The sequence below is a fragment of the Osmerus eperlanus genome, chromosome 3 (genome assembly GCF_963692335.1).
Source record: "Osmerus eperlanus chromosome 3, fOsmEpe2.1, whole genome shotgun sequence".
NCBI classification, from domain to species: domain Eukaryota; kingdom Metazoa; phylum Chordata; class Actinopteri; order Osmeriformes; family Osmeridae; genus Osmerus; species Osmerus eperlanus.
The window spans coordinates 6,169,721-6,195,923 of NC_085020.1; the positions used below are offsets into that span (position 1 = coordinate 6,169,721).

The window sequence follows — 26,203 nt, forward strand, 5'->3', positions numbered from 1 at the left end:
GCCAGTGGTGATGACCCAGAAATCCCACAAATACACCAAGATCAAACGCTTGCATGAGAACACGCCCATATCAATGCCACGCCACGCCTTTGAACCATCAATTGTGTATCTTAATTAAGAATAGGCTGGTGGCCGACATCTCAAGGAGTAAATAAAATAATATCTCTACAGCTCACCATTTGTGAGGAATCTGTAAAGGTACGGTTACAATTTTCATTTAGACACATTCTCCCCGGTAAATTGTTCAGGCCGGGAATCATCCGCGGTTTTTCCCTGTCCATTCCTTACGGCGTAGGATACACAGCGCATATTTGGTATTATATCAGGAAACATAGAATACACACCCATCGTCAGGATAATTACGTTTCATGTGAGCTAATCATGCACATTATGCTATAGCCTATTCTTAGACTATAAAAGCATTTACATGGCCATTCAACGTTTGGTACAAAAACCTCAATGCACTCCGAGCTACGTCTATACAGTGGTCTAGCAGTCGCATGATTTCCAAATGGGATGAAATAACGTAAAACCCAACCGCTGCTGTAAGACACTGTAGAAGAAAATATCATCTTGTAAAATGCGTTATAGTCTGTGTAACATTTACTGCATCAAGGAGGAAAGCTGCTACTCACTGACAGAAATCCAGTTGTTTCCCCACAGGATCCTTCTAAAAACCGCAACAACGGGGATGGGAATTGAAAAAATAATATAACAGATCCTGATGACAAGGCAGTAGGACTGTGCCACTCTGTTTCAGTCGGTCTGCTCAAGAGAATGTTGTCCTCTGCTGTTACCGACTCCTTTGCTTGGGAACTATTCTGGCACACTGATTTCATCTAGCTCCATACTGTAAAAATCACTCGGGAGCGCGGATCCTGCGCGTCCATGGAATCCCGTTTCCTGTCCAGCCCTACAATCAGTCTCGATCAATCAACCATGCCAAAACACTGCAATTTGGAAGGCAGTCCAATCCGTCGGGCTATCTGTGTTGGACATTAAGTTTGTCCTTGATCACTTTGTGTTATAAGTGTCTAATTACACGTATTAACTGTTGATGTAGGCATTTCGATTGCTGCTTTTTGTCCTCTATGGCATAATGTTTTGCCAGATTTTGTACTGTAAATTCAATGTTTCTTTTATCACAAGTATGTATTACAAGCATATGATTTATTTATATTTTGTTAATTAATATGGTTTTATGTAGAGTTTTAACAACTGTTATTTACTCCTGGTCAGCTTGACTGTTCTGTTTGCTGCCATGTGCTGTCTGTGTGTGTTCTGGGGGCTACAGTTACAGTCCCAGTATAAATCACATCCCTGTTTACTGTATACTGTATATAGCACAGGGCAAGAGGGTGGCGTTCTGGATTGTGATTTTCACATAAAAAGACTCTGCCCTCTAGTGAAATATTTCATAATGCACATTAAGGATTTTCTGCACTGCTTTCTGAGCTAGGTTCAGTGCAAAAACAACTAGTGCAGCTCACATGTAAGGGAAGCGCCTTGCTGGGAAGAAGAGAAGGGGTTCAATCCTTGTTCTCTTTTTAGGCTAATAATGAATTATGGGTATGGTTGAATAGGGTACATGACCTGGTAGTCACATCAAATTCAAGTAAGGTTATTAAACACTCCAGGGGTGAAAACGTAAATGACAAAACCTAATGCTGCTGCTTCTGTGGTTTAACACTTCCGTTGTCTCTGCTCTACCCCCACCTCTCTTTCTCTCTCTTTCTCTCTCTCTTTCTCTCTCTCTCTTTCTCTCTCTCTCTTTCTCTCTCTCTCTTTCTCTCTCTTTCTCTTTCTCTCTATTTCTCTCTCTTTCTCTCTTTCTCTTACTGTCTTTTTCATACTTATAGTATACTTCCATACTTTATTCACTCTTGTTTTTTCGTTCTGCTGCAACAGCCATTCTCTGCCCCCACATCTCAGGTTTCAGACTCCTGCGCATCTCTTGTCAGGTAAAATATGATTTTGGGCACCCACTGTACATGAAGCAATACCAGAGAACATCCTGGGTTGTCACGGCTACAAAACTTCTTCATTCATCATAACACACATGACACATGATGTGGGTTGAGATTCAGGAATTATGTCTTGTGAAGATAAAGATGAGTCACAATGCAAATCTGTAATGGAACAAAACAAACAACAAGATAGTTTAAGTGTCTGGGACCGTGGGTTGATAACGTCTATTACTTACTCAAAGTAATATTTGCACTATATGCACTTTGTAAAGCTCTCTCTTGGAAGTCGCTTTGGATAAAAGCGTCTGCTAAATGAATAAATGTAAATGTAAATATTTCAGCAACCTTTGACATCCTTTTTCACAAAAGGATTTGCAAAGGTTTCACTTGTGTTTTTGCCCCTCATCCACATCCACAACCCCACCCACAACCCAACCACAATAATCTTCTATTTGAGTTTGACACTGTCAGACAGATGTCAAAAATCTGTCTCATTTAACAAAATCGGGTCAAATTTGATTGTTGCATGCAGGAGAGGTCAAGATGGGGGGTGTTTGGACAGTGTTACTGCTGCTGTGGATTGGTATGGATGATGGATTCACTGAGGACATACTTGGTGAGATTAAGTGTGGTGTTCATTCAAAGTTTGTAAAAGAATAACAGCTCTGAAGAGGAGAATGATTTAGACTTTACTTTGTTTTAGCAATACATTACAAGTAAAAAAAAAAAAAAAAGGTGATATTAGTTTCATGATTTTCCAACCTACAAGAGATTTAGGTAAAAGGTTGGTAAAGTTAGTGTGCACCATAGCAAGCTTACTATTATTTTCTACATCCTAAACCTCAATAACAAAAATGACAATCAACAGCAAAACCTTTTTGAGATACACTCTTTGACTACCCACTATGTCCATGTTTCTATTTAACACGCTATGTGTTTTCTGGAGCATGGTTTAAGACTTCCTGTCCTACTCAATTGAGGGACCAACAACAAATATTTTATTGCAACTATATATTGAGCTGCTCAGACTCGACTCAACTAGGTTTTCTGCCAGAATTTCACCTGTAGCCACTCGTTGCATGTATTCTTCTAACCAAAAATATACATTGTTGGCATGAACATTGAGTTGGGTTGGAACATGGGTTAGAAATGAATAGCCTCGATGTTCTCCGGGACGGCAATGATGATGAAGATCAGGGTGATGTTAGCCTCAGATAGTGTTAGATCCGACCATATGTGACCTCCCTCTACAGTCACCTAAACTGTATTTGCATAACCCTTAACAGTATGATCCTCGATTCTGGTAGCCTTTCAGAATGCGACTGTCAACAGCAGAATGTCTATACCCTGCCCTACCATGACTGGAGAAGAGCTACTGTACCAGCTGTACTTGGATAAATTATGTCTGCACTCCATACAACTCAGGAAGAATGGGAACTGGAAGACTCCGAATGAATCTGAGGGATGGGTCCAGTTAATTGGTGCTAACCAGAACAGCAAACATTACTTGGTGACAGTGAACCAGTCTGGCCTGTACACTTGTAAGGTAGAGGTACATAACCCTCCACCGTACAGAGAAAAATCTCTGAGGACAGTTCTGTATGTGAAAGGTACACAAATACTCACACCGAAAAACATAAATTACAGAGCAACTGATCTAACTGCACTAGTACCAGTAAGTATGGCCTGAATGTATTCATTAATGTTGTGAGATTATGTCTGTTCACAGAGGGTTGTTATTTACCACTGAACAACCAAACTCTACACACCAACCAAACTTGGCAGAGACCCAAAGATTGTTTCAGCATTCTGGTTTGGACGGTGGCGTGTGGGACCCTATTTCTCTACAGCATTGTCGTGTCTGGAATAGCTGTTTATTACATGGTAAGTCAGTACAGTCCCTAAACCCAGCCCTTGATTTCCTTGCAGGGATCAGAGTTTCAAATAGTGTCTTTCAAGGTTTCAGAGTTCTGACACTAATCTCACCTCAAAAACGTTGTACTGGTGAACAGTATATCTGATCATTCATTCAATAACTATAAATTGATGATTACTTAATATATATTAAATATATATATCTCTATTAAGCACATACATAAAAGTGATCTTTTCTTTTTGACAGAGAAAGCTAAAGAGGGAGAAACTTTCTCAGCCTGTTTACATGAACACCAAGCCCCGGGAGTTCACTAAGGCTCATGGTCAATCACCCACTCCAGCCCCCAGACCTCGGAATGTGATGTAGTCATCCCATGAATCCCTCATGATCCCTCATGCAAAGGCTTCTTGAAGGCAAACCCCAGTGTCGATGACTGTCATAATAATAATTCATCCATAATATATGTATTTAAATGTAGACAAACTTTGTATGTAGAAAACATGTTACTATATGGGTTACTCTAGGGAGTCAGGTGGCTGAGCGGTTAGGGAATTGGACTCGTTATCAGAAGGTTGCCGGTTCGAATCCTGGCCGTGAAAAATGACGTTGTGTCCTTGGGCAAGGCACTTCACCCTACTTGCCTTGGGGGAATGCCCCCTGTACTTACTGGAAGTCGCTCTGGATAAGAGCATCTGCTAAATGACTGTAAAAATGTAAATTTACTCTCTTGTTGCTTTACATGTAAGTGTTTTAAGCCATAGTTTGGCAAACAGGCTATTCTAGTGAACAATGAATTGTAAAACTTTGGATACAGTTTTTCTCGATTGTTAACACACTACGTTTTCTTAAAACCCTTAACACAGATGAGCTTCCCTGTTGCGTTTTTGATTAGTTTCAAACTCCTTATTGCTTATTGAGTATTTTTGGTCATTAGTGCTGACACATGGACAATTGGTTGTTGAGAGTGTTTGAATTGCGCTGGTTTGAGTTTAGTTATTGAGTGGCAGTGTTTGACACCATATTGTCATTTCAAAATGACAATATGGACACACTTGTGTCTTGTGTCAAATGTGAGAGTTGTGTTTAGATATTTGCAAAACAGTGTGAATGGGACCAGAGAAATGTGTCAAAAAGGGTAAATAGTGTTTCTAGACAGGGGACCATGGTCTTTCTGCTGGGAATTGGCAATGGTGAGGATGGCTTACATTAACAGCTTTTGTGTGTTAGCAATCGAGAAAAACAGTAATCCCTTTAAACCAAATGTATTGTTGTTAAACAGTAACTAAAAGTAACTATTTTAGGTCAGCACATCCCTGATTGGACCATACAACCATTGTAAACATAGTATAAAATGTACTGTGGATTACTTTTATGAACCTGATGAAAATCAAACTTGAATGTTCAGACACTGAAATGGGTTATATCTCTCAACTTATCTCTAAAAATTGTTATTAAATTAGTATACTTCCTGAATTCAGTGTATAATACGAAACATTTCTTGAAATCCAGATGATGATGTCAGTACAATTATCTCACAATCAAAATGTTTCAGTTTGACTAAGGTACCAAGGTAAGGTGAAATGACACCTGATCTGTATCTCTGTCTCTTTCAACTGCTGAACCTGTCACCATGATACCCTTCTGGAAGTGGCAGGAAATGGTACTATTGTCTACATACCAGAGAAAATATTATTAATACATACAGTACTGTGGAGAAGTCTTGGGCACCCAAGAGATTTTTACACAAATAATGTCTTATACTGTATTTCTTCAATTAAATGCTACAGCTTTTCTTGAATTACATGTTTCGATGAGGGCGGTGTGTACACGAGGGCAGCTTTTATTATTATTATTTAATTCTTAATTAAGAACAACACAGGAATTGCGCAAAGCAGTTTATTAATTAGTAGGCGACATATCTGGTGTCTCGTCGGTGAGGAGGCAGATGAGGATACTAATAGTGATGCAGAAAGTTTTGTACCGTACCTATTTGTAGTAAAAATAAATTAGAATTATAGTAAATCTATTAAATCTATTTAATGTTGCTGCATTTTTTCGTTTAAGTGTATCAGATTTGAATGAATATTTCTTAAAGCATTTTTTCTTAACCTTTTTTCTTTTTATTGTGCCTAAGACTTTTGCACAGTACTGTACATTGGAAAATGGATCAGATACTGTACTGTATAATAAAAGTTGTGTAACCAGTATGAAGCCTACTCTCTTATTGTTGTTATTCTAATCTAGTGTATCCTAATGCAGGCTTTTTCATTTTCATTTTTTCTTTTTAGAGAGACGAATGTGGAGACCATTTATTTCAATTCAACCTCCAACCATCCCCTAAATGAGTACACAGACCCAGTGTCAAAACAAATGCAAGCAGCATCATAACGTCACTTGTGGTCTGCAGCAGAATAATAGCAGGGAGTTTACACTTAGGTCTTGTCCAGAGAGAAAATCCTCTCCTTCTTGTAACCCTCTCAACCTTTTCATTCTGTAAGTGGTCAGTGTCTCATCAACACTAAAGAATTGGGTTGTTTCTTTATTCTTTTTTGGCTGTGTGCCTTGTGATACCATGACTGCTAAGGGGCAGTATTTAAATTATACTTAACTTTAACATGCCACCGAACCACACCAAAATGTGCTGAATTCCTTTTTAGACTAGAACTAGAACACTGCCCGTTAATGCAACAAATAATCATTACGAATGAGTTTGGTAAAAAGTGGGAAGATTACTGACTTTATTCGAATCTGAAAATGTTTCCTGTGATTCTCCTCACTTATTTAAGAGTTTTATTTTTTTCATCAGTTCACCCGGTAAGCAGCATCATGTGGTTGTGAAGTATGCTTGTTTATTTGTTATTTTTACACCTTTTTGGTGATGGATGCTAGGTTTATTTTACTAATGCAGGTGACATGACTTAAAATCATAGGTTTGTGAACATCTAAGGTTGAACTATGAGAATGTAAACATATCTAAGGCTGAAAATAACTCAGTCAGCATGTCTCCTCACACCGGTTTTCAGAAAAAACAGGAAGCAAAGCTCTAGGGAGCCAATCACAGTAAACCTCCCAGACAGCACCTAACTAGTGCTGACAGGGTTTGAGGTTCAACTTCACAGAAACAATCTGAGACAACAGGATGTGGGATTAACATGGCTGCTTATAACTACTTATTAAAAACATTTGGTTCATTCAGAAAAGAGGAAACTTTCTTAGCAAGAAATTGCATTGTTAGACAGTTAGCTAACTCAGTCCTCAATCCAATGATAAAAATCTAAAGAAAACTTAATTTTCTACTCTACATACTACACATCATTTAATTCATTCTAGAAAATAAGCATTAAAATTTAATATTTCAAAAATTATATAAAATGTGGATGATTCTTTTGGTAGTGGCCCAGCACAGGAAAAAACAACTTTTTTGATCTAGTCCTCAAACCAAAATAGTAACTAACCTACTTCACGTCTATACCTGTCCAATAAGAGACAAGCAGTTGCATTGAAGCACTGTGATTGGATGGATTGAAGGGTTTATGATTCAGGATTCTCCTTTGTGTTCACAATGCTAAGCAGCTGTCATGAAACCACGAGTTAGAGAAATGAGAGTTCAACTCATCACCACAGTCTACGTGGTCCTTCTTCTCTGCATCTGTGATGGTGAGATCTTTCATCTATTTTACATCAACTATATACCATTCATTCAGAAACCTTGATAATCTAATTTTGCGCAAATGAGACATGTGCGGAAGAAATTGGGATTTCCTGTGTGCTTACATTATTCACTAATCAATAGAACTAGTCATTGGATACTAGTTAGTACGTTCTCATGTAAGCTTGCTATTAATAAGAGTATATTGTGTCTATGTGTCAGGGTTAATAGATGTTCGGGGTCAGGAGAAAGTACTGGCTAAACGTTCCTTGTCATGACTACAAGGAGAGCTCCAACTATGAACTCTCTAGTCTGAGAGTTGTCATGTGTTGGGAGCAGTGAATCTCTTTCTCTGAGACTGTTGAAACGTCATTACTGCCTGACTGTCACAATCTATGTTTACATTCTTGTGCCCTATAAAAGATGGTCCTCCGGCTTTCGGAGCGGAGAGAGACCTGGTTGAGACCTAAGCTTGGTGTTGTGTTGTCATTTATGGTCAGAAGACTGGTTTTCTCTCCCAATCTGCAGATTGATAAATACTTATTAAAATCCAGAACTCAACTGAACTTAGTCACTCCGTTTATGAAGAGACGGACAAAACACTTTCTTCATCACATGCATAATATAAAATTGTAAATACAGTATTGGGTAAAAAAAAAAAAAAAAACGACTAAAGATTATTTGTTAAACTACCCTTACCAGATTCAACAAGCCTCTATAACATGAGATGATGTGGTTTTAATTAACACAAGTTAAGTAATTGCCCATTAATCTAACTGAAGCTCCGTATTTTGTTATTCCTATCCCAGCTTTTCAGGTTTTCCAGCCAGCCAGTCAGACCTTAAATCCAGATGGCACTTTCTCAATCATTTGTGAGCACACAAAAACAGGCCACTCAAAAATGGATGCCAGACTGAACAAAATCACCCCTCCTGAAAATCCTTCTGCAACGAGTGAAATTGTCTGTCAGAAAGAGAACCCCCTCCTAAACTGCACCTGGCTATTACTGGAAAGTAACCAGCACAAATTTACAGTACACAATGTGGATCCAAATGACATAGGATGGCTTTATCAGTGTGAGTTCTCCAACATAACAAAAATTCCGATCATAACCAAAAAAGGATCTCCCACCAAACTACTCGAAGGTCAGTAGGACATCTGCCAGATGGATTTCATCTCAGCATTTATCAGTCTTGGGGACTGTGTGTTGTTGCTTCAGAGCTAGCAAGCTGTTGACCATACTGTATATTTTACAATACTACGATTGTCTTAGTGTGGCATTGTAGATTACACTGTTTTATGTTTAATCATCAAACTGATTCTGTACAGAACAACCTCCGCCACGGCCAATGCCTTGTTAAGTTTTGAGGGTTTTAATTGACTTTGAATTGTTTACTTTCTGTGTTAGCAGTGGCCACATCTCCATGCCTGAGGAATACAACCAAAGTCTCTGAGTGTTCCACCCCAGCCACGCTCCACTGTCCAGACCTTAACCTTATCTCATGGCTGCTGATTGGACTATCTGCCTTGCTTCTTCTCCACAGCCTCGTTATAACGTCTGTCTATGTCAAACTAAAGGTCTGCCTCACTCTAAAACAATACAATTGACTGAATTCAATAACATACAAACCGATAGGATATAGTGAATACTTGACAGTGTTGAATTTAACATTCTGTCTGTAGATGAACTCGGCAGGCATGTACGCTCATACGCAAGGCTGAAAGGAGGATAACATATCCCTAATCTGTAGAGTACAGATGTACAGAATGAACATATTACTTGTAAGAATGTGTAAATGTAGTTTATCTGTCTAAATGATCATGTTGTATCACTCTATCTACAGTATCTGCTCTAGCTCACAATAATCTTTGGTTTTCTGTTATCAGTGTCTGGGATGATGACTCACTAACCCACACGACCATAGAGTTTTGAACTTTTCCATTTAACATTTAGGTCATAATTTGACATGTGTCAAAAGAACTGACAGAAACGTCTGTTACAGATCTGAAGCGAGTATCAGTAGTCCTTTCAATTATCATAACAATCTACAATGTTTTGTGTTTGATTCTTCCCACAGCATAATCAAACCAAGGTAAGAACCCTCAATGACTGATGATGCACCTCAGAGGTTTCCATACAGCACCAAACTATCTAATAGGTGTATTTATTTCTCTGTTGTATAATATACAGCTTCAGTTGATTTCACTTAGAATCAAACTAAGTTTGTAAGTTTGGGATGAATGACACAGTAGATGCATGTGTATTTCAGAGAAGGGGAGGAAACCCTGAAAGCAATTCAACCTACATGGATATGAGGAAGATGCCCGCTGGAGTGAGGGTGTGATACAGCTGCGGCAAGCTGCAGTAATCTGAAGGTTGCCAGTTCGATTCCCGGCTGTGCCAAATGATGTTGTGTCCTTGGGCAAGGCACTTCACCCTACTTGCCTTGGGGAGAATGTCCCTGTACTTACTGTAAGTCGCTCTGGATAAGAGCGTCTGCTAAATGTAAATGTGATAAGAGCTCAAACTAGTAACATCAAGCTTGTGTGCAATTCTTATTTGTTTGCAGAATTCCCCAATGGAAACTATGTACTATGTACAGTAGACAGTTATGTTTAGCCTACCTGATACGTTTTTTATTGTTAAATACTTTTTTGTACTGCATTATTTAATTACAAAGACGGAATGAAAAAAATTACTATGTTCAATAGTAGTGACCGCTTGTTTTGGAATTTGTAGTTAAATAAAGTTATGGAGATCTTAGTGCCAGCAGAGTGATTATAAAAAAATTGATTATGCCTTTTGATAAGTAGGAAATTGCATTATGCAGAATTATAATTTACTGGCAACGTGATTATTTATGAAATTTTTTTGTGTCAAAAACACAATTATTACATTGTTTGGACTCAGAAATAAATACGGTTTTGTTTAATCATAAGGGCAAGAGTTAAAAATTATATCTGGAAACAACCGTTGGCTATTCAAATGCCTGTATAAAAAATACAAACAAACTTTTAAATCTTACAAATAAAGACAGTAAAATTCAGCATACAGGTGCCCTACAACCGTCTGAATTTAGCTCATTTCAGACAAACTGGGCCCGGTGTAGACTACTGACTCCACCGAACGTTATTTAGTGAAACACAAGAAAACAATATTTACTTCCGTCTATGCAACGTACCAACAGTTTTTTTTTTTTTACATTTAGCGACAAGTTAGACTTCAAACGTGGCAGATAGACATCCTCTGTTGTTTGTTTGTAAGATAGATTTGTTTATTTCAACAAGTTAAACGTAGTTAAATACATACAGCACATTTTGTTAGCCTTCTTGGATCTGGAATGGCACATATTAGCTAGCTATTTTAAGGGATACAGTAGCTAGCTAACGGAAACAACTACTGTGTAGCCAGCCAGCTAGCTACAGTAGTAGTGCTAGTCAGATACCGAATAATACCTATCTAACATAACGTTTTAAAAGGAGTTGCATTAAGTTAGCTACCATACATTTTGTTCGTTTTAGCTGAGGGTTACACTACTCAGCTCGTCATTTAAATATGGATGTCAGTATAGCTGTATCACTAATGCGTGGCCAGATGGGGACAGTCATAGAGAGAGCGGTAAATACAGCTGTAGAAACTGTTTTAGCAGAAATGCTCAAAGTTGTTGGCGTCAAATTCGAAGAGCTAAAGAAGGAAATGTCAACAGTCAAAAGAGAGATGGTTGCGGTCAAAAGAGAGAAGGCAGTCAAGGAAAAGGAGAACGAAGATATTAAGGGGAGGCTGCAGCTGTCGGAAATACGATTAAAATATTTAAAGCAGAGCCTAAGTGGCATGGTTTCAAAGGAGGACCGACGGGTTTCCCCCTGCCAGAAGACCGCGTATGTCCGCTCCGAAACCCTCACTGTCCCAGGGTTGTCAGTGCCCTCAGCAGCCTCTGTTGCAGGAAGGGACGATGGCAACGGAGGAAATACAACAAAGGGAATTTACCAGCTCCAGAATAGAGTCACTCAACCGCCCGATTCTTCGTTGGCCACATCGTTTGACAACCTGCAAGAAAATCATTCGCAGGATGTGGATGGCTCAGCAAGCAATGTATCTGTAGTAAATGGGTCATTGGAGGACCAGGAACCTGAAGGTAAAATGGCACTAGCTCTGTGTATATTTTTTGTTTGTATCATGGTCACAATCTAGAGGGCGTGTTACACATTCAACATCATTACGTCTGTTTGACTTTTGCCCCCCAGAAGAGATCACCAGGCCTCTAGATGGTGCAGCTTCTCTGCGGAAGGATGAGGAGTGTGAGTCTGATCAGTGGACCAGTAAGCAGGCAACAGAGACTCCAACCGCAATACAAGGATCTTGTGATCAGACGGAAAGTGCACTGGGCTCAACCCTGGCCTCTAGGGGTTCTTTCCGACCGCATGTGAAGGAGGAGGAAGAGGAGGTAGAGGTTATCTGTATAAAAGAGGAACCACAGGAGGTGGCCTCTCTGCTGCTGGACTGTGAACGTCTGGCCCAGGGTAGTCAGGAAGACTGGAGAGGCCCATCACAGGACAACAGAAACTTCATAGATCATACACCGTTCAGCTCAACCAGCTCTGACACGTGTGAGTAGTCACTCATGCCCTTGTCCTATCTCTTTAACTATTTATAGTCGGTCATAGTAAACATGTCGCAGTTTATTCATGTTAAGTAAATTCCAATTTTGCTGTAATTATAAACCTCCTGTTCTGTCATCAGATTCCCTGTCCCAGCCTGCCATGTCCGTCTCTGTGTCCACGGCACAGAGGCAAGTTAGGGCGTGGCCTAAGGACCTGAGCCTCTATGAGGAGTACAAGCTTCGCAGGGCGGAACTCCGCCGGCACAGCCTGAACCGTAGGCGGGAAATGGAGAAGTCCCTCCCCCAGCCCCTCTTGGCTGACCTGGTGAGAGAGCGCAGAGAGAAGACCCGGCTCCGGGTGGCTCGCTGGAGGGCTAAACGCAAGCTCCAGGCCTGCCTAATGAACCAGTCGGCCCAGGTTACCAGTGCAGGGCCAGCCCAGGCCCTGAACACCCAGAGCCAAGCCCCGGCAGTCACCACGCAGCAGCGGAACAACACTGTCCCCTCCTATGGTAGCCTTTTGTTTAACCGAACTCACTGTAACTCTGCCTTAGCTTATCCTGGTTCTCTCCAGTTAAACTCCTCACCTTCCTCCTCGCTGTTGCTAGGACACAGCCTGGTAGAGACTGTCAATCACGCTGCGGTGACGTCCACTTCCTCGTCTTCCTCACAGGCACAGCCAGGTCTGTCATGGACGGACTCTGAGATCTTTTAATGATAGACCTAATCAGGACAGGTTTTTTTTTTTTTTTTTAAAGAGTGATTTTGTTTGTGTCTGAGTAAACCTGTTGGTTTGGATTTTAGTTTTGGACATGAATAGAATAGTTTTTATGGCTATAATGTTTGACACTGGTGAATAATGTTTAAGTTCAGATAATTACAATACAAAATGACTGATCAGTTTGATTGTGATTTTATGATATCAAAGGAGCAAAATTACTTAACAGTGATGGTTAAAATGTCAATTGTATTTATTTGTCACAATTGTCTATTTAAGAAGAATTAATATTTATGCAAGGCAAGTCTATTTGTATAGCACATTTCAACAACAAGGCAATTCAAAGTGCTTCACATAATGTCGAACGTTAGGCATGTTGAACTTATCCTGACATGTCTATCGATATAACAAAAACTTGATCATTGACATTTCCCTACATGTATCTATGCGTATGAAATCTTTATTTAAAATATGTAATCATTTATTTTGAAAGACGAGCAGTGAGTATTTTGCCACCGCATTTTTTCATTAACAAATTGTTTTTAATTAGGTTTTCTTGCTAAATCTCAATAAATCCTAACTGTTGAAGCTCAAGTCATTCCTCAGGTAGCAGCCACTATACATGATACAGCATCAGGTCACACACCACCACCTGACAGTGTGATGTGTGTAGGTTTGTTGAGCATCTTAACCATTAACGATCTTCTGGGAGATGGCTGCAGGCAGAGTGTAAAGCAGCAGGGCGATGAACAGAGCAGTGATGAGGAGGACCAGGGCTATGATGATGTATTTCTTGTAATTCCTCCAGATCAGGTGGAAGAAACACTTGAAGGGGTTCATGAACCAGGAAAAGGAGGTGTCGGGGCGGCTGATGGGTGAGAGGGAGGGAGGGAGACTTAGTTGCGTTGAAGAATTTGGGTGAACAGAAGTGTTTTCTAACCGTTTTAAACACGAACGCCTTGACTAGAGCATCTTACTTGGGTTTCTCTAGTGGTTCTGGCTCCTTGCGTGCTCGTCCAACTGGGTTTTTGTCCCTCTCCTCTGCGGTTACAAGGTGGAACTCTGCCTCAACCTTCCCCTACAGGAGCGAACACAAACCCTGGGTCTAAGCTAGTGCTAGGCTTGTAATAATGACACGTGGTCTGCAAGAGTCTGAAAGGGTTATATGACGACACACATCTGCTTTACAAGGATTGGTAAAGAGGCCCTGTTAGCACAGAACTGGGAAGTATGACTTGAGTGGTACCGTGAGTTCCTCGGACTTGACGAAGGGCCACCAGCCTCTGGAACGCTTTTGCTGAAAGATGGAGATCTTCTCCATGCTGTCACCCAGCATGTCCAGCTTACAAGCTTTGGCTGACTTAGCCCCGCGAGGAAACCCATGCAGGTCTAACTCCACCGTGCCTAGGAACGCACACAAATCACCTGATGGCCCGTCTTTGACATTCAGCTCATTTGACCCTCTTGGAAATGGAGTTTGTCTCACCTAGGAAGTCATCAGATGACAGCCTCTCAAAGTCCCAGACCTGCAGCACCAGAATGGCAGGGAGTTTTTGCTCGGTTTTGTCCAGAGAGAAGATGCTCTCCCTCTTGCTGACCACCACCACTTTCTCAGTCGGTAGGTAGCTGAAGGGAAACACGAAGCGCCAGTTGAAGTTGCCTTCACCTGTCAGAGAGTTGTAGTGGACATCAGTTTCCTGGCGATCGTCCTCAAAGCCCTTTAACCACCTAGATATAGGAGAAGATCACAGTACAAATGCAGTTTAGCCAGAAACAATACTGTGTACTTTTGTATCTGTGTAATTTGGAGACAGCATAATCACATACAGTAGATGGTTCTCCTCACCCTTTGATATAGATGTCACTTGACTGTTGACCTGTGAGGAAGTTGGTGTCCTCCAGAATCACATCCTCCGTGTTCCAGATGATGATCCTCAACTCATACCTTAGCACAAGACACACAGTCAGCTACATGCTGTATATGTTTCCTTACCCAAGCAGTCTACGCCACACATTAACATGTATCAATCTGCAAATGTAAAAGTACAGTTACGGTCAATGGTAAATGAGTGGTCAGAGCCTTACCCTTTGGGTTTGCGTGGGGAAATGTCCACTGAGGGTCCAGGGAGGGGCATGTCCATAGGGAACATTTCCACCCACATCTGGAGCTGACCCTATGCATCCGCACACACGATGATGTACAATGGGATGTTTGATAGTGTTGACTAGAATAAAGGCAGGAAAGAATAGAATGGAATAGAGTGTAAATACCTGGTCCATGCCTGGCCTGGCCTTGTTGTAGAGTAAGCGCGTCTCAATGTGCTCTGGCACCAGTCTGAGCCCCACCCCAGGTATCTCGGCCCACCTGTGGAGGATCTTCAGAGCCAGGTGTTCGTAGGACTCCACTGTCTGCTCTGTAAGACAGCAACACGGCAGCAGTCACACACCCCTGTCTGGATGTAGGTTAGGGTTTCACTGTGGTACAACACATAGCAGTTATATACTCTCTGACACCATAGATTACCCTCGTCTGAGAAGAGGGTTTTCCCTGTGAAGACCTTGTCGCCAATGGTGATTTTTCCTGGTGTAAAGTGGGGCCCGTCTAGATCGTTGTCTTTACAGAGCTTCATCAGCAGCTCTGAGGGCTTCAGGGAGTCCCTCCATGCATTGTACCCATCACTGAATCAAAAGAAGCAGTTACAATTGAAACAACAGATGGCTGTCAGATCTGAGGGTCAGATGGCTGAGCGGTTAGGTCTATTAATCAGAAGGTTTGCCAGTTCGATTCCCGGCCGTGCCAAATGACGATGTGTCCTTGGGCAAGGCACTTCACCCTACTGGCCTCAGGGGGAATGTCCCTGTACTCGCTGTAAGTCGCTCTGGATAAGAGCGTCTGCTAAATGACTAAATGTAAATGTAACAACCCACACACTTATTTGGAGTATAAAATATTGCGACGCCTCCTTGAACACAACTTTGACTCACACTGAATACTCGGTGGCCAGGCCACAGGTGGCCCGATGGTGGCTGTAGAAGCGATTCTCCAGGTCGATCTTGGTCTCTCCTATGAAGTCGTCACCCCCCACCAAGTCGTAGTCGTAGATCAGGATGGTCAGCAGGGACTCCTTAGGAAACGTCGCCTGGATCTCAAATGACCTGAGACAGTAAAGGAGTCCGGGAGGACAAAGTGAATGAATCTTAAAACCTTGCATAGATCTCCGTTTGTGTTAAGTCTCCTACCTGCCAAAGACAGGGTTGAGTTGTTTGGGAATGTAGTTGTCTCTGTCCTTGATCTCGGTTTTTCCCAGCTTCAGGACGATGTAGGGGTCCGACTTCCCATCTGGGTCTGCTGGGTGGAGGTTGGCAGCCTGGGAAGCACAGCAGTACAGTAGGGAACCATGGAGCACAGATAGCTTGCTCAACTAGATCACACACTAACACTTTACCAGTCAACTCATATTATCAGTCAAAGTCTTTTAGAAAGAGACTAAACGGAATATAGACACCACCACTCACAGAAACTATGTAGACACGAATGAGGACGTCGACCGAGTGATTGGAGGGGATCCCGCGGTTGACCTTGAAGTGACCCGGGTCTGGAGTTTCCTCCCACTCTTCATCTTCAGTCAGCTTGTACAGACAGAAGCGACCCTGGACGCACAGTAACCTGGGATGTAATCACTGATGGACAAGTACAGTACACTGGTCATCTACAGTATATGGATGTATAGCCTATGAACTGTATTGGATGGATCTCCAACCTAGAGACAACTCTGGAACAGGAGATTATTGTTCTGATAGCAGTTTTTGAAATTGTTCGGCATGTTTTAAAATATTTTTTTTCCCCTCTCGTGTCCTATTCTCTTACCAGGAACAGATCAGATCAACTGCGGGGTAGACCCACCACCGGCATAACGTTACTCACCTTGAACTTGCCCACGAACCTTTCATCGCACGTTCCGTCCTCATCGTTGGCCTTGCCCCTGAACAGCTCAAAGGTGTTCACCCAGTCATCAAACAGACCAAACTCTGCCTCCAGTTCCTTGTCATACAGCTGGAAGGGATTGACACAGTCTCAATCAACGTGGTGATGAATTGGCCAGTCCTTGTGGCCCACTGTCACATGTTTGTGTTGTATTATTATTGACATACAGTACCTGCAGTGTGGCCAGTTTGCCACTTAGCACATTGACATCTTTCACTTTGGGTACTTTCTTCTTTTTATCATCAAACTGCTGGCCACCAACTAGCAAAAAAACAAACAAACAACATTTTGCTCTCTCTACGCACACACACACAAACACACAGACAAAAACACACAGTTACTGAAAGTGTTGAATGTTGACCAGAAGCCCCACTGTCCTGCACTGTGGTGTCCTCTGTGTAGTGTGAAGTGTATAGAGCGTTCCACCAAAAGCAGAGAATGAAGTGAAACCCCATAAAGTCAACCAGCTACTGTATAGTTTCCTTACCCAAGGAGTCTACGCCATCGGAAAGCAAGCTTTGGAATGGAGATACTGCAAAGCACAACAATGTGTATGTGTGTGTGCGTGTGTGGTAAGGGACCACAATATTGCATGTCATAATGCCAGAGTACATTGTAAACTATAGCACCAGAGTGTTGTCCATTCAGTTCTACAGTGAAACCTGAATACCTACTTAACCCTTGTGTTATCTTCGGGTCATTCTGACCCATCAGTCATTGTGACCCACCGTTGTATTGCGACAACTTTACCGCATACAAAAACAAAGTGAAGCATTTTCTTTTAACCGTTGGGCTGTCTCAGACCCCCCACATTGCAAAGGTTAAAATAAAATAAAAATTATTTGTTTTTGTATTGGGTAAAATTGGGTAAACACAACAATGGTTCGTTATGAACCTTTGGGTCATGTGACCCGAAGGCAGCACGAGGGTTAATTAAGAGTTCTCAGTTTGATACCACAACAACCTGTATATCAACACTCACCATTCTCATACAGATTTGGAAATGGGTGCCCGTCTCTTAGCTTTGCCTGCAAGACAAATCATAACATCCATTCAATTTCATCTCAAAGGTGGATCTTAATTCATATTCTTGCCCATTGCAACATCACACATTGGATTGAAGCTTCACTCAGTGCTTCACTCACTTCACTTAGGTAAGTCCGTAACCCGGGTCACCCCTTCAGATGCATCCCAGTGACCTCTTGATCTGCAGTGAAGTGCTCTAACAACTGAGCTCCTGTATACCTGTATTCAGTCCCAATTCTCTCACCTGTTGGATCTTGTCCACTGAGGCGTAGTACTTGGACCACCAGTCGATGACACTCTCTGCTGATTCGTCTGCCATGGTGCGTTTTCTCCTCTTCGTTGACCTCCTCGAGCTCTGTCTGTTGTCCTAATGGACGTGAAAGAGGTTTTTAATGACAGTGTGCGTGTACGCTGGTGCGTGTGTGCCCTCTGTGGCCTTGCGTGTCCTCTCACTTTCTTCTTCTCAGGCGGCGCTTCAGTAGTGGGCGGAGCTCCAGGAGGTGCTTCCTGGTCTATGGTGATGAGGCAGTCCTCGGGGGGGATCGCTATCGAGGGGTCGCTGTCTGCTGACAGCTGGTATGCACCTGGGATAGGAAACAGTGTCAGCTAAGAAGACACAGGACCAATCCAGGGGGGGGGGGGGGTTCATAAGAGCCCAGCATCACGTTTAGGATGTTCACCTTCTCTGATAGGTGGGTCCAGAACCGGGGCAGGTGTAGGCTTGGCCATCATGCTGGCTGGGGGCAGAGAGAGAGGGGTGTATTTGAAGGGCCGCAGGTTGTTGATGACGTGGTTTCCTACCAGCGTGCTGCGTCCGAACGCCCGCCAGTCCACCACACTGATGCTGAGGGGAGGGTGGAGATGCTCATTTTCTGGTAGCTCCTAAGAAGGGAGAAAAGGAGGGAAGGATAGAGAGAGAGAGAGAGAGACAGAGGGGACAAAGGAGAAGGAGGGGAGGTTAAGAATCACCTCAATCATCACCATCGAGTACTGGAGAGTGTTAAAAAGTTGCTACAGCAGTTAACACACATTTATACTCATGGCCATGAGCAAAACGATCTATAGCAGGACAGGAAACAGTTACCATGTCTATGGCGTCCACCATAACAGAGAAGTTGGGGTTTTTCTTATAGCTCTGGATGACAGAGGAACGCAGACTCCTCCCTGCACATTCTATAAACACCTGCGGCCGGTCCACAGACAGCAGCTGTACCCTCTTCAGCTCCCTCAGACCCCAGAACAACACCTGGAGGAAGCAAGACAACACACACCTGTCTGTCATAACACACCGGTCTCTCATTACACACACCTGTCTCACCTGTTTAATTTAAAGAGCCCCTTACACTCAACATGGTTGTAAATCCCAGTGTGTGTCTCACCTCCAGGCGGTACCTGCTCAAGACAGGCCTGATGTTAGCAGGTACAGGGTAGACCAGTCCCTCGGCCTCTTCGAGCAGTGGAAGACTCTCCTCACCGGACTCTGGGATCTACAAAGGAGAGACAACTGCTGTAAATGTCCCACTGACCCGTTTCATTTGTTCTGCCTCCTACTATATATACCTGGAGGAGTTCGAAGGCAGCCAGAAGGTCGCCCCCAGACTGCCCCCCGCAGTAAATAGGGCAGTACTGCAGCTCAGGAGGAGAGTAGGGCTCGTCTGCCACTCGAACCACGGGCACTGCCACAGTGGAGCCTAGGTACTCTGCCTTGCCCTGAGGGAGAAGACAGACAGGTTCCATGAGGAGGAAGGTGGATTTCTCCAAAAATCGGAAAGATGAGATCATCCTGTGATTGGACGGATCCTGTTGTCTCTCACCAGGGCGTCGTCGTCGTACACCTCGATGACAACGCGTGGCGGCTCCTGTGCCAGGTGAGCCAGCTCTCCGTGCAGCACCAGCTTTCTCATCAGCAGTGTCTGGTTCCAGGTAGGGGTCAGGGTCTGGTTGATGATCTGGTAGGACATGGGTATAGCTCAGCGGTATCGCATTTGACAGCAAGATCGAGAGGTTGAAGGTTTGAATCACCCCTTGGATGTTGCTATGGATAAAAGCTTTTGCTAGAATAGATGAGAACATTATACATCTGCGAGGGAAAGAGGGAGGATAGAGAGGCCTGAAATAACTGAGAGAGGGAGAAAGAGAAGTGTCAGTGTACCCGAGTGTAGTGTACTGTGTGGGAGGAACGCTTACTGCTGTGTTGTGGCTGTGAGACAGGAAGGAGACCCTGGCAAAAGGATCTGAGAGTCCTGTGCTGTCTGCAGCTATCAGCCCTCTGGCCTGGTACATGTGGGCTCGCAGCTGGAAATTGTGATGATCTGAGGACACACACACATCTAAATGTAATCCAACTACACTACAGTGGCTTTAGCCATTTAACCCCACTTGAAGATTATACTCTATTATACTTTTGTGGTATGGATTGCAGCAGTGCTTTGTCATACCTTGATAAAGCAGGTGGTCCGGAGGGGCACCTACATGCTCCTGAGTGGCGCCCTCTTTGGGTTCCATCCCTTCAGGCAACTCCTCCAGCACATGGGAGGAGTCTGTGCAGCTCCCAAACCACAGATAGATGTCCACTTTAGCCAGCACGGTCCAGCCCACCACACGCTTCCCTGGGGGCTGTGAGCAGGCAAGTGTATACAGGAAGTGTAACAGAGGTGGTTAGAAACAAGAAGCTGTCTCTAGAGGCCATTAAGCTATATATACATTTCGGTATTTTTTTTTTTTTTTCTCCAAACTTCGTTTACCTTGACGAATAAGGTTGTAATCTTGCCACAGTCCCTGCCCCTCTCTTCTGGGTTGGCAGAGTAGAGGAGGTCGCGGGCGGAGACCCGGGCATATGCCACGCGTTTGTTGTTGCTCAGCAACCACACAAACACATCTGGGACAGTGTGTTGGGGCTGGATGAAAGGGAGAAGAGCAGTCAGTTTTGTGTCATCCCACACACACACACACACACGTGCACACACACACACACCCACACAGCGTACCTCCTCCACCAAGAACCTGAGTTTCTGTGAGAGTTTTGATGCCTCCAGGAGTATTTCCTTCACACTGAGGGATTTACGCTTTCTTTCAGCGATGGACTCGGCTTCAGCTATCATACTCTCCTGATGGGGGTAGCAGTGGCATGAACCCACACACACATACTGTACAAAACACAATATTGACTTGAATATGAGGTCACATGATCTATGAAAGGCCCGTACCAGTTCTTGTTTGCACATCGTGAGGCGTTTCTTGTCCAACATTGTCAGCTGAAGTTTCTTTACCTTCCCATCTGTAAAGGCTATGAAGTGTCTGCAGAAAAGATTGTAATCACAGACACACACACACACACAATAATTTGATGACTTCACATGTTCAGTGTAGAGTAAACACACTGGCCATGCTCACGCCACCTGTCATCATAAATTGACGGTGTCGGGAGTACCTGGCATCCATACAGAAGTCCTGAAACATTCGACGAATGAGAAGCTCCGCTCCAGGATCCGACTGCTTGTGTAGCTCTCCTGCACTGGCCATACCCTGTTCCTGGATACAGAACACGATATCACCGTCACTCCCAGTGCATTTCCCAGATGTCTGGTCAGGTAGTGTAAGGCGGAAGCAGGTCGACATACAAACACAGTGGCGATGTTCTCCAACATGTTGGAATTGTAGAGACGATAGGTGCGGTCCTCCCAGCGACTGAACACATGGACGCATGGCTTCTTTCTGCCAATGGGCAGGTGCATGTAGTACCTAGACACACAGAGACGCACTGGATTACCGCATCATCCTCCCGAGACCGCAATCCATCTGCACACAGGACCGTTTGTGGAAGAGAGACGACCATGGGGTGATGGGGTCTTCACCTGTTCCCGTCACAGATGAGGGGTTTCTCTGAGGGGGTGGAGGACTTGCAGACGTCCGAGGCCTCCAGCAGGGGGGTGCGCTCAGCCTCGGAGCTCTCCACCTTTTTTCTAGTGCTGGGCTGAGACGGGTTCTCTAGGGCATTCCCAAAGTTCCCTAGAAACACACACACACACACACACACACACACACACACACACACTGTGAGTACGATATATACTTTGTCACCAATTGATTTGTTTAGATGTAAAAGGTCTCTCAAAAAATAAAATGTACTGACCGACAGAAAGTTCAAAGCTAACTGGCTTGTCCCCGACCTTCCTGTCAATCATGGAGGCTTCAAACAAAGCTCCGAACAGCAGAAAGGTGTCCTTGTCAGTGTCGCTGGCCTGAGGAGAGCAGGACAGCGTTCCGATCTAGCTCTGACCAACAGCTTCAGATCGATAAGGATATATGTAATTGCAACCTAGAAGAATGTGACCGGTAAGGGACTGTGGTGGTGGTTAGCAGTGGGATGAGTGTCCCTCACCTGAGGTGGAGACTCTATTGGCATCACTTCTGCCCCGAGAGCCTTGGCTTTCTCCTCTTCTCCTGCCCCCCCGCCTCCACCTGCCCCCCCAGTGGGGGCCTTGGGGTCCTTCCCTCCAGCTTTCCCTGCTTTGGTATCTTTCACGCGGGGCGTTTTGGACTCCGCCGCACCCGGCCCCCCTGACAGGATCTCCACCGCTAGCTCAAGGTAGACGCGCCCCCTGAAGGACACGCCCTCTCCCACACCCTCGTTCAGCTCAGGGTTGTCGTCCACCAGGGAGAAGTTGCGGGCAGAGCCGTAGAGGTTGACCCAGGCTGGGCCGAACGTGGGGAGGAAACCTAAAGAGAGTACAAAGAGAGAAAGTCAAAGACAGACAGAGGGACAGAGATTGAGAAAGAGAGAAAGAGAGAGAGGCAGGTTATACCAAGTAAATATTGTGATAATCATCAGTAGGAAGAAAAAAAAATCTTTCAAAGACCTGGACAGACCTTTGTCACCATCTTGCTCATTAGAGATCCTGCGCAGGTCGATGTAATGTGTCCCTATGGCAACATCATTCATGCTCCCTTCATCCCACACCTGAATCTTCAGCCTCTGGCACAGGGGAGGGAACATCTCTTTGAAGACCACCTGCTCGTTCCACACCGGGTCTGCTGTGCTCTTCTGGGTCGATGTTCTGCCCTGGGTCACACACACGGTACACCTGGCTCAAGTTCAGATCCTTTCCTCTGCTTACTTAACCTAACCTGGCACCAAGCAGAAGCCTCTAACGTTCGACCAACTGAAAAAAGAATGCAATTAAACTAGTTCAATTAAGTCTCAAACACAGCAAACAAGCCAGAAGTGAAAAAACTAGAAGTGAAGAAACTAGAGGTGAAGAAACTAGAAAGTGGGACAAAGGACATTTTCCTTTCATACCGTTTGTCCAAAGAAGGACACCACCAAGTATGGGTCTATGAGGGCCGTGTTGTCCCCTATAAAAGCCTTGGTGACGTTGGCCATGATGTTGGCCATGATGTTCTTGGGCAGACCCTCGGCCCGGTAAACCTTCACATAGAACCGGGCCCAGGGACGCTCTGATGGGTAACCTTCTGGAAGCAGCAGGTTCCTGGGTCAGAGAACAACCAGTCAGGGACACCTCAAACCACCTTTCAGTATCACACATACAGTAGGGGGATTACTGCTGTGATCCACATTCTGCACAGACGCTCAAGCAAGCTGTGTCAATGTTTTCTTAGTTTTGTGTGAAAAGGATCACTGTGTTGTGTGTGTGTGTGCGTGTGTACTGGATAGTACATTATGTGTTTGTGTTACTGTGTGTGTGTGCGCCTCTCACTTATCAATGTTCTCCTCAGCGTCGCTGAGCTTCTGGGAAGGCTGCATGGCGTCTCCCTTGCCTGTCACAGCGATGTCACATTTCAGGTAACCTTTGACCCCTGTGCGGATGTCTGCAGGGTCAGTCAGCACTGCCCACTTGTTGGTGAACTGATGACCTAGGCAGGACAGGGATGGGGACAAGAAAGAGGGAGGGAGAATAATAAAGCCCGGTCTGGACACACTAACACTTCTAACGTGCCAGGGTGAGGAGTGGAAGGGGTAGAAGAGAGAAAGAATAGCAAAGTAAGTTAGAGAGAGAGAGAGAGAGAGAGAGAGAGAGAGAGAGAGAGAGAGAGAGAGAGAGAGAGAGAGAGAGAGAGAGAGAGAGAGAGAGAGAGAGAGAGAGAGAGAGAGAGAGAAAGAGAGAGAGAGAGAGAGAGAGAGAGAGAGAGAGAGAGAGAGAGAGAGAGAGAGAGAGAGAGAGAGGAGGAGGATGGTGGGGGTGGTGGGGAGGGTAATTCTACCAGGCTGTCTGTAGACTGTCCCAACATCCAGCTTGAAGGATCCAACACAAAAGCTTCTCATGATTTTGGAATGCATCACCTGAGAAGGAGGGAAGTTTACTTTCACTTTGGAAGACACAATTGATGCTCAACACAAGCGTTTTAGTGTGTCTTTTCCTTCCTTATCTACTCACTGAAAATTTGATGATTTTATCAAAGAAGGTCTCTTGGTGGCCAAAGAAGTCAAACACGAAATACTGTTTCAAAAACAGAGAGGAGAGTTAGACTTCCACATCCTACAACAGTCTTGTGTGAAGAGCCTGAGGTCAGAACAGGTGAAGATCCTGGGGGGCACCTCATTGTAGAAGGGAGCGCAGGTTCCCTCTTTGACGGTCGTCTGCTTTTTCTCATCCCCTATCTCTATCACCACGCTGGGGTCAATGTTCTCTCCAACCAGCTGTCGGGCCTCTGTGATGTTGATGGCTATCTAGAGGACACAGATAAAGGCACGATTCTTCCCTCAACTGAGGCCTACGTATATTGGAAGTTGACCTGATTATTATTATTTTTTATTTTTTTATCATTTGCGACGTGTGTGTCTACCTGGAAGGACTGTGCCTTACTCTCAGCATCCAGGATTCTTGGCTTGAGCTTGTGTCTGTTAGGACAGTGCTGTGTTAGTACAGTCGTTAGCTTCGAAACGTATGTCTGGAGGACGGTGAAGGACTGGAGGGATACAGACGGATACAGTGTGCGTTGTACCTTTTGGTTTTAGGCTGGTCTGGTCTGACAGGGTTGAGGCCTGAGGGACCGGCAAGGCTGCTGTCTTCAGGGTTCAGGCCTTCTAGATCTGCACCCTCGGCGTTAGCCTGGGCCTCTGCACCATCTAACACACATTCACACACATGTAGAACAACGTTTATAACACATATGATCTCAATGCAAACACAGTCAAACCCAACCATTCAGTAGCAGGCTGAGTTTACTTAAGTGGCTCAAGTGCAGTTCACAATAAGACAGGACCCAATCTCTCTCGCGTTCCCAAAGCCGCTTACACTGTACACAGTTTGCCGTGTTTGTTTTCAAGGCCTTACCGAAAGCACCCTTGTTTGCCAAGACCAGACCTTCTGTGTTGACTTTCTTCTTCTTCTTCACTTTCAGGCCAAACATTCCCTTCCCTTTCCTGGACACATGACCAGATCACTCTCACTCATGGGCTACAAATGCAATGCATTATATGAAAGTACACAAATACAGACATATCCAGACAAACGCCACCACCACTCTACTGTATCTGTCTTTTTACTGTTTCACACAGACACCAATCCAATACAGTCCCATTAAACAAACTGAGCTTAGCCTTAGCATGGCATCAGGAGTCCCCGATGAACATACACAAAAGGAAATTAACTAATTTGTCTAATTAATCTCTGAAAAACAGAGATCGATCGATCAATCCAGTTTAAGCTCGGGAGCGAGTTAGAGGGTTCAGAGGTGGAGGCAGGTAGCTGTGAGGCGGGCTCACCTGTGTTGTGTACCAGGACTGTGGCTCGATGGATCCATTCTGCCAGGTAAAAGTCTAAGTACTCCCTGAAACAAGCTCTCTCTCAAGAATACGTCTCGTCGCTAAATCTGACGTCTCACTCGTCTTTAATGTAGAGAACCTCAAATGACTAAAGCTCCTCTCCTAACCCTGCTTGTACCTAATGTTTGATTGCTCGTGACGGGATGAAAGTTGCGTGTTTGCGGTTTTCTTTAGGAACCTGCCCTCTTAGCAGACATGACTAGTTACCAATCCCACCAAACGGTACATATTTCAATAATCTACAATACACTGATGAACGCTGCTCTAGTTCAATACAGCTCTGTTTGTATTATGATGGGGCTTGTTCAACAGTCATTGCAAACACACAAAGTATAACAAGTTGTTGTAACAGCCACTCTAATCCTTAGATTGACACAGTATATAATATGAGGTAATGTCAATGAGTGGTGAATAAATTACCTTGGTTTGGAGGCCATTTGATGTTCTCAGATCTAGAATATAACAGGTCCTGTAGACTGAAGAAACTAGCTTTATCTCCAGCTGTGGTGGGTTTGAGGCACAGACTGGAGTTCACCCAGCACCTCAGAGCACAAGGAGTGATACGTGCTACACTGTTGACTTAGAAAAGCATATG

At 44.0% G+C, this 26,203-nt stretch overlaps 4 protein-coding genes across 7 annotated transcripts in view; 2 read left to right on the plus strand and 2 right to left on the minus strand.

Annotated features, from left to right (window-relative positions):
• raph1a (Ras association (RalGDS/AF-6) and pleckstrin homology domains 1a) overlaps positions 1-864 on the minus strand; it is a 44,670-nt gene extending 43,806 nt beyond the window's left edge. For 2 of the 3 annotated variants that reach the window (XM_062456809.1, XM_062456806.1), the window contains exon 1: positions 636-864. The gene's annotated coding sequence lies outside the window, so the exon portion shown is untranslated. The remainder of the gene's footprint in view (positions 1-635) is intronic. The other variant, XM_062456810.1, reaches the window with a different exon arrangement.
• A 6,505-nt stretch (positions 865-7,369) lies between these two features.
• LOC134017311 (uncharacterized) lies at positions 7,370-10,985 on the plus strand. The gene is made up of 5 exons (XM_062456814.1): positions 7,370-7,500; positions 8,302-8,637; positions 8,904-9,070; positions 9,571-9,585; positions 9,763-10,985. Exons 1-5 carry the CDS (start codon positions 7,422-7,424, stop codon positions 9,835-9,837), a joined length of 672 nt encoding a protein of 223 aa, XP_062312798.1. The 5' UTR covers positions 7,370-7,421; the 3' UTR covers positions 9,838-10,985.
• LOC134017310 (uncharacterized) lies at positions 10,984-12,993 on the plus strand. 2 transcript variants are annotated; one of them, XM_062456812.1, is made up of 3 exons: positions 10,984-11,628; positions 11,738-12,100; positions 12,234-12,993. In XM_062456812.1, the coding sequence occupies exons 1-3, from the start codon at positions 11,049-11,051 to the stop codon at positions 12,806-12,808; spliced, it is 1,518 nt and encodes a 505-aa protein (XP_062312796.1). In that variant the 5' UTR covers positions 10,984-11,048; the 3' UTR covers positions 12,809-12,993. The 2 variants fall into 2 exon arrangements, with proteins under 2 accessions (XP_062312796.1, XP_062312797.1); XM_062456813.1 differs by having other exon boundaries at positions 11,741-12,100.
• On the minus strand, positions 12,977-25,702 carry fer1l6 (fer-1 like family member 6). The gene is made up of 42 exons (XM_062456815.1): positions 25,549-25,702; positions 25,118-25,206; positions 24,786-24,909; positions 24,627-24,681; positions 24,379-24,510; positions 24,218-24,280; positions 24,045-24,123; positions 23,540-23,696; positions 23,122-23,311; positions 22,692-22,884; positions 22,204-22,541; positions 21,955-22,063; positions 21,677-21,830; positions 21,443-21,563; positions 21,253-21,353; positions 21,029-21,119; positions 20,810-20,929; positions 20,567-20,719; positions 20,261-20,438; positions 20,010-20,134; positions 19,637-19,771; positions 19,383-19,532; positions 19,202-19,309; positions 18,907-19,068; positions 18,503-18,704; positions 18,276-18,406; positions 18,067-18,189; positions 17,779-17,824; positions 17,284-17,328; positions 16,969-17,057; positions 16,737-16,865; positions 16,328-16,462; positions 16,052-16,179; positions 15,797-15,967; positions 15,336-15,490; positions 15,083-15,225; positions 14,897-14,985; positions 14,658-14,756; positions 14,298-14,539; positions 14,058-14,215; positions 13,789-13,889; positions 12,977-13,679 (listed from the first exon to the last, which is right to left on the minus strand). The coding sequence occupies exons 1-42, from the start codon at positions 25,584-25,586 to the stop codon at positions 13,499-13,501; spliced, it is 5,532 nt and encodes a 1,843-aa protein (XP_062312799.1). The 5' UTR covers positions 25,587-25,702; the 3' UTR covers positions 12,977-13,498.
• Between the last annotated feature and the right edge of the window lie 501 nt (positions 25,703-26,203).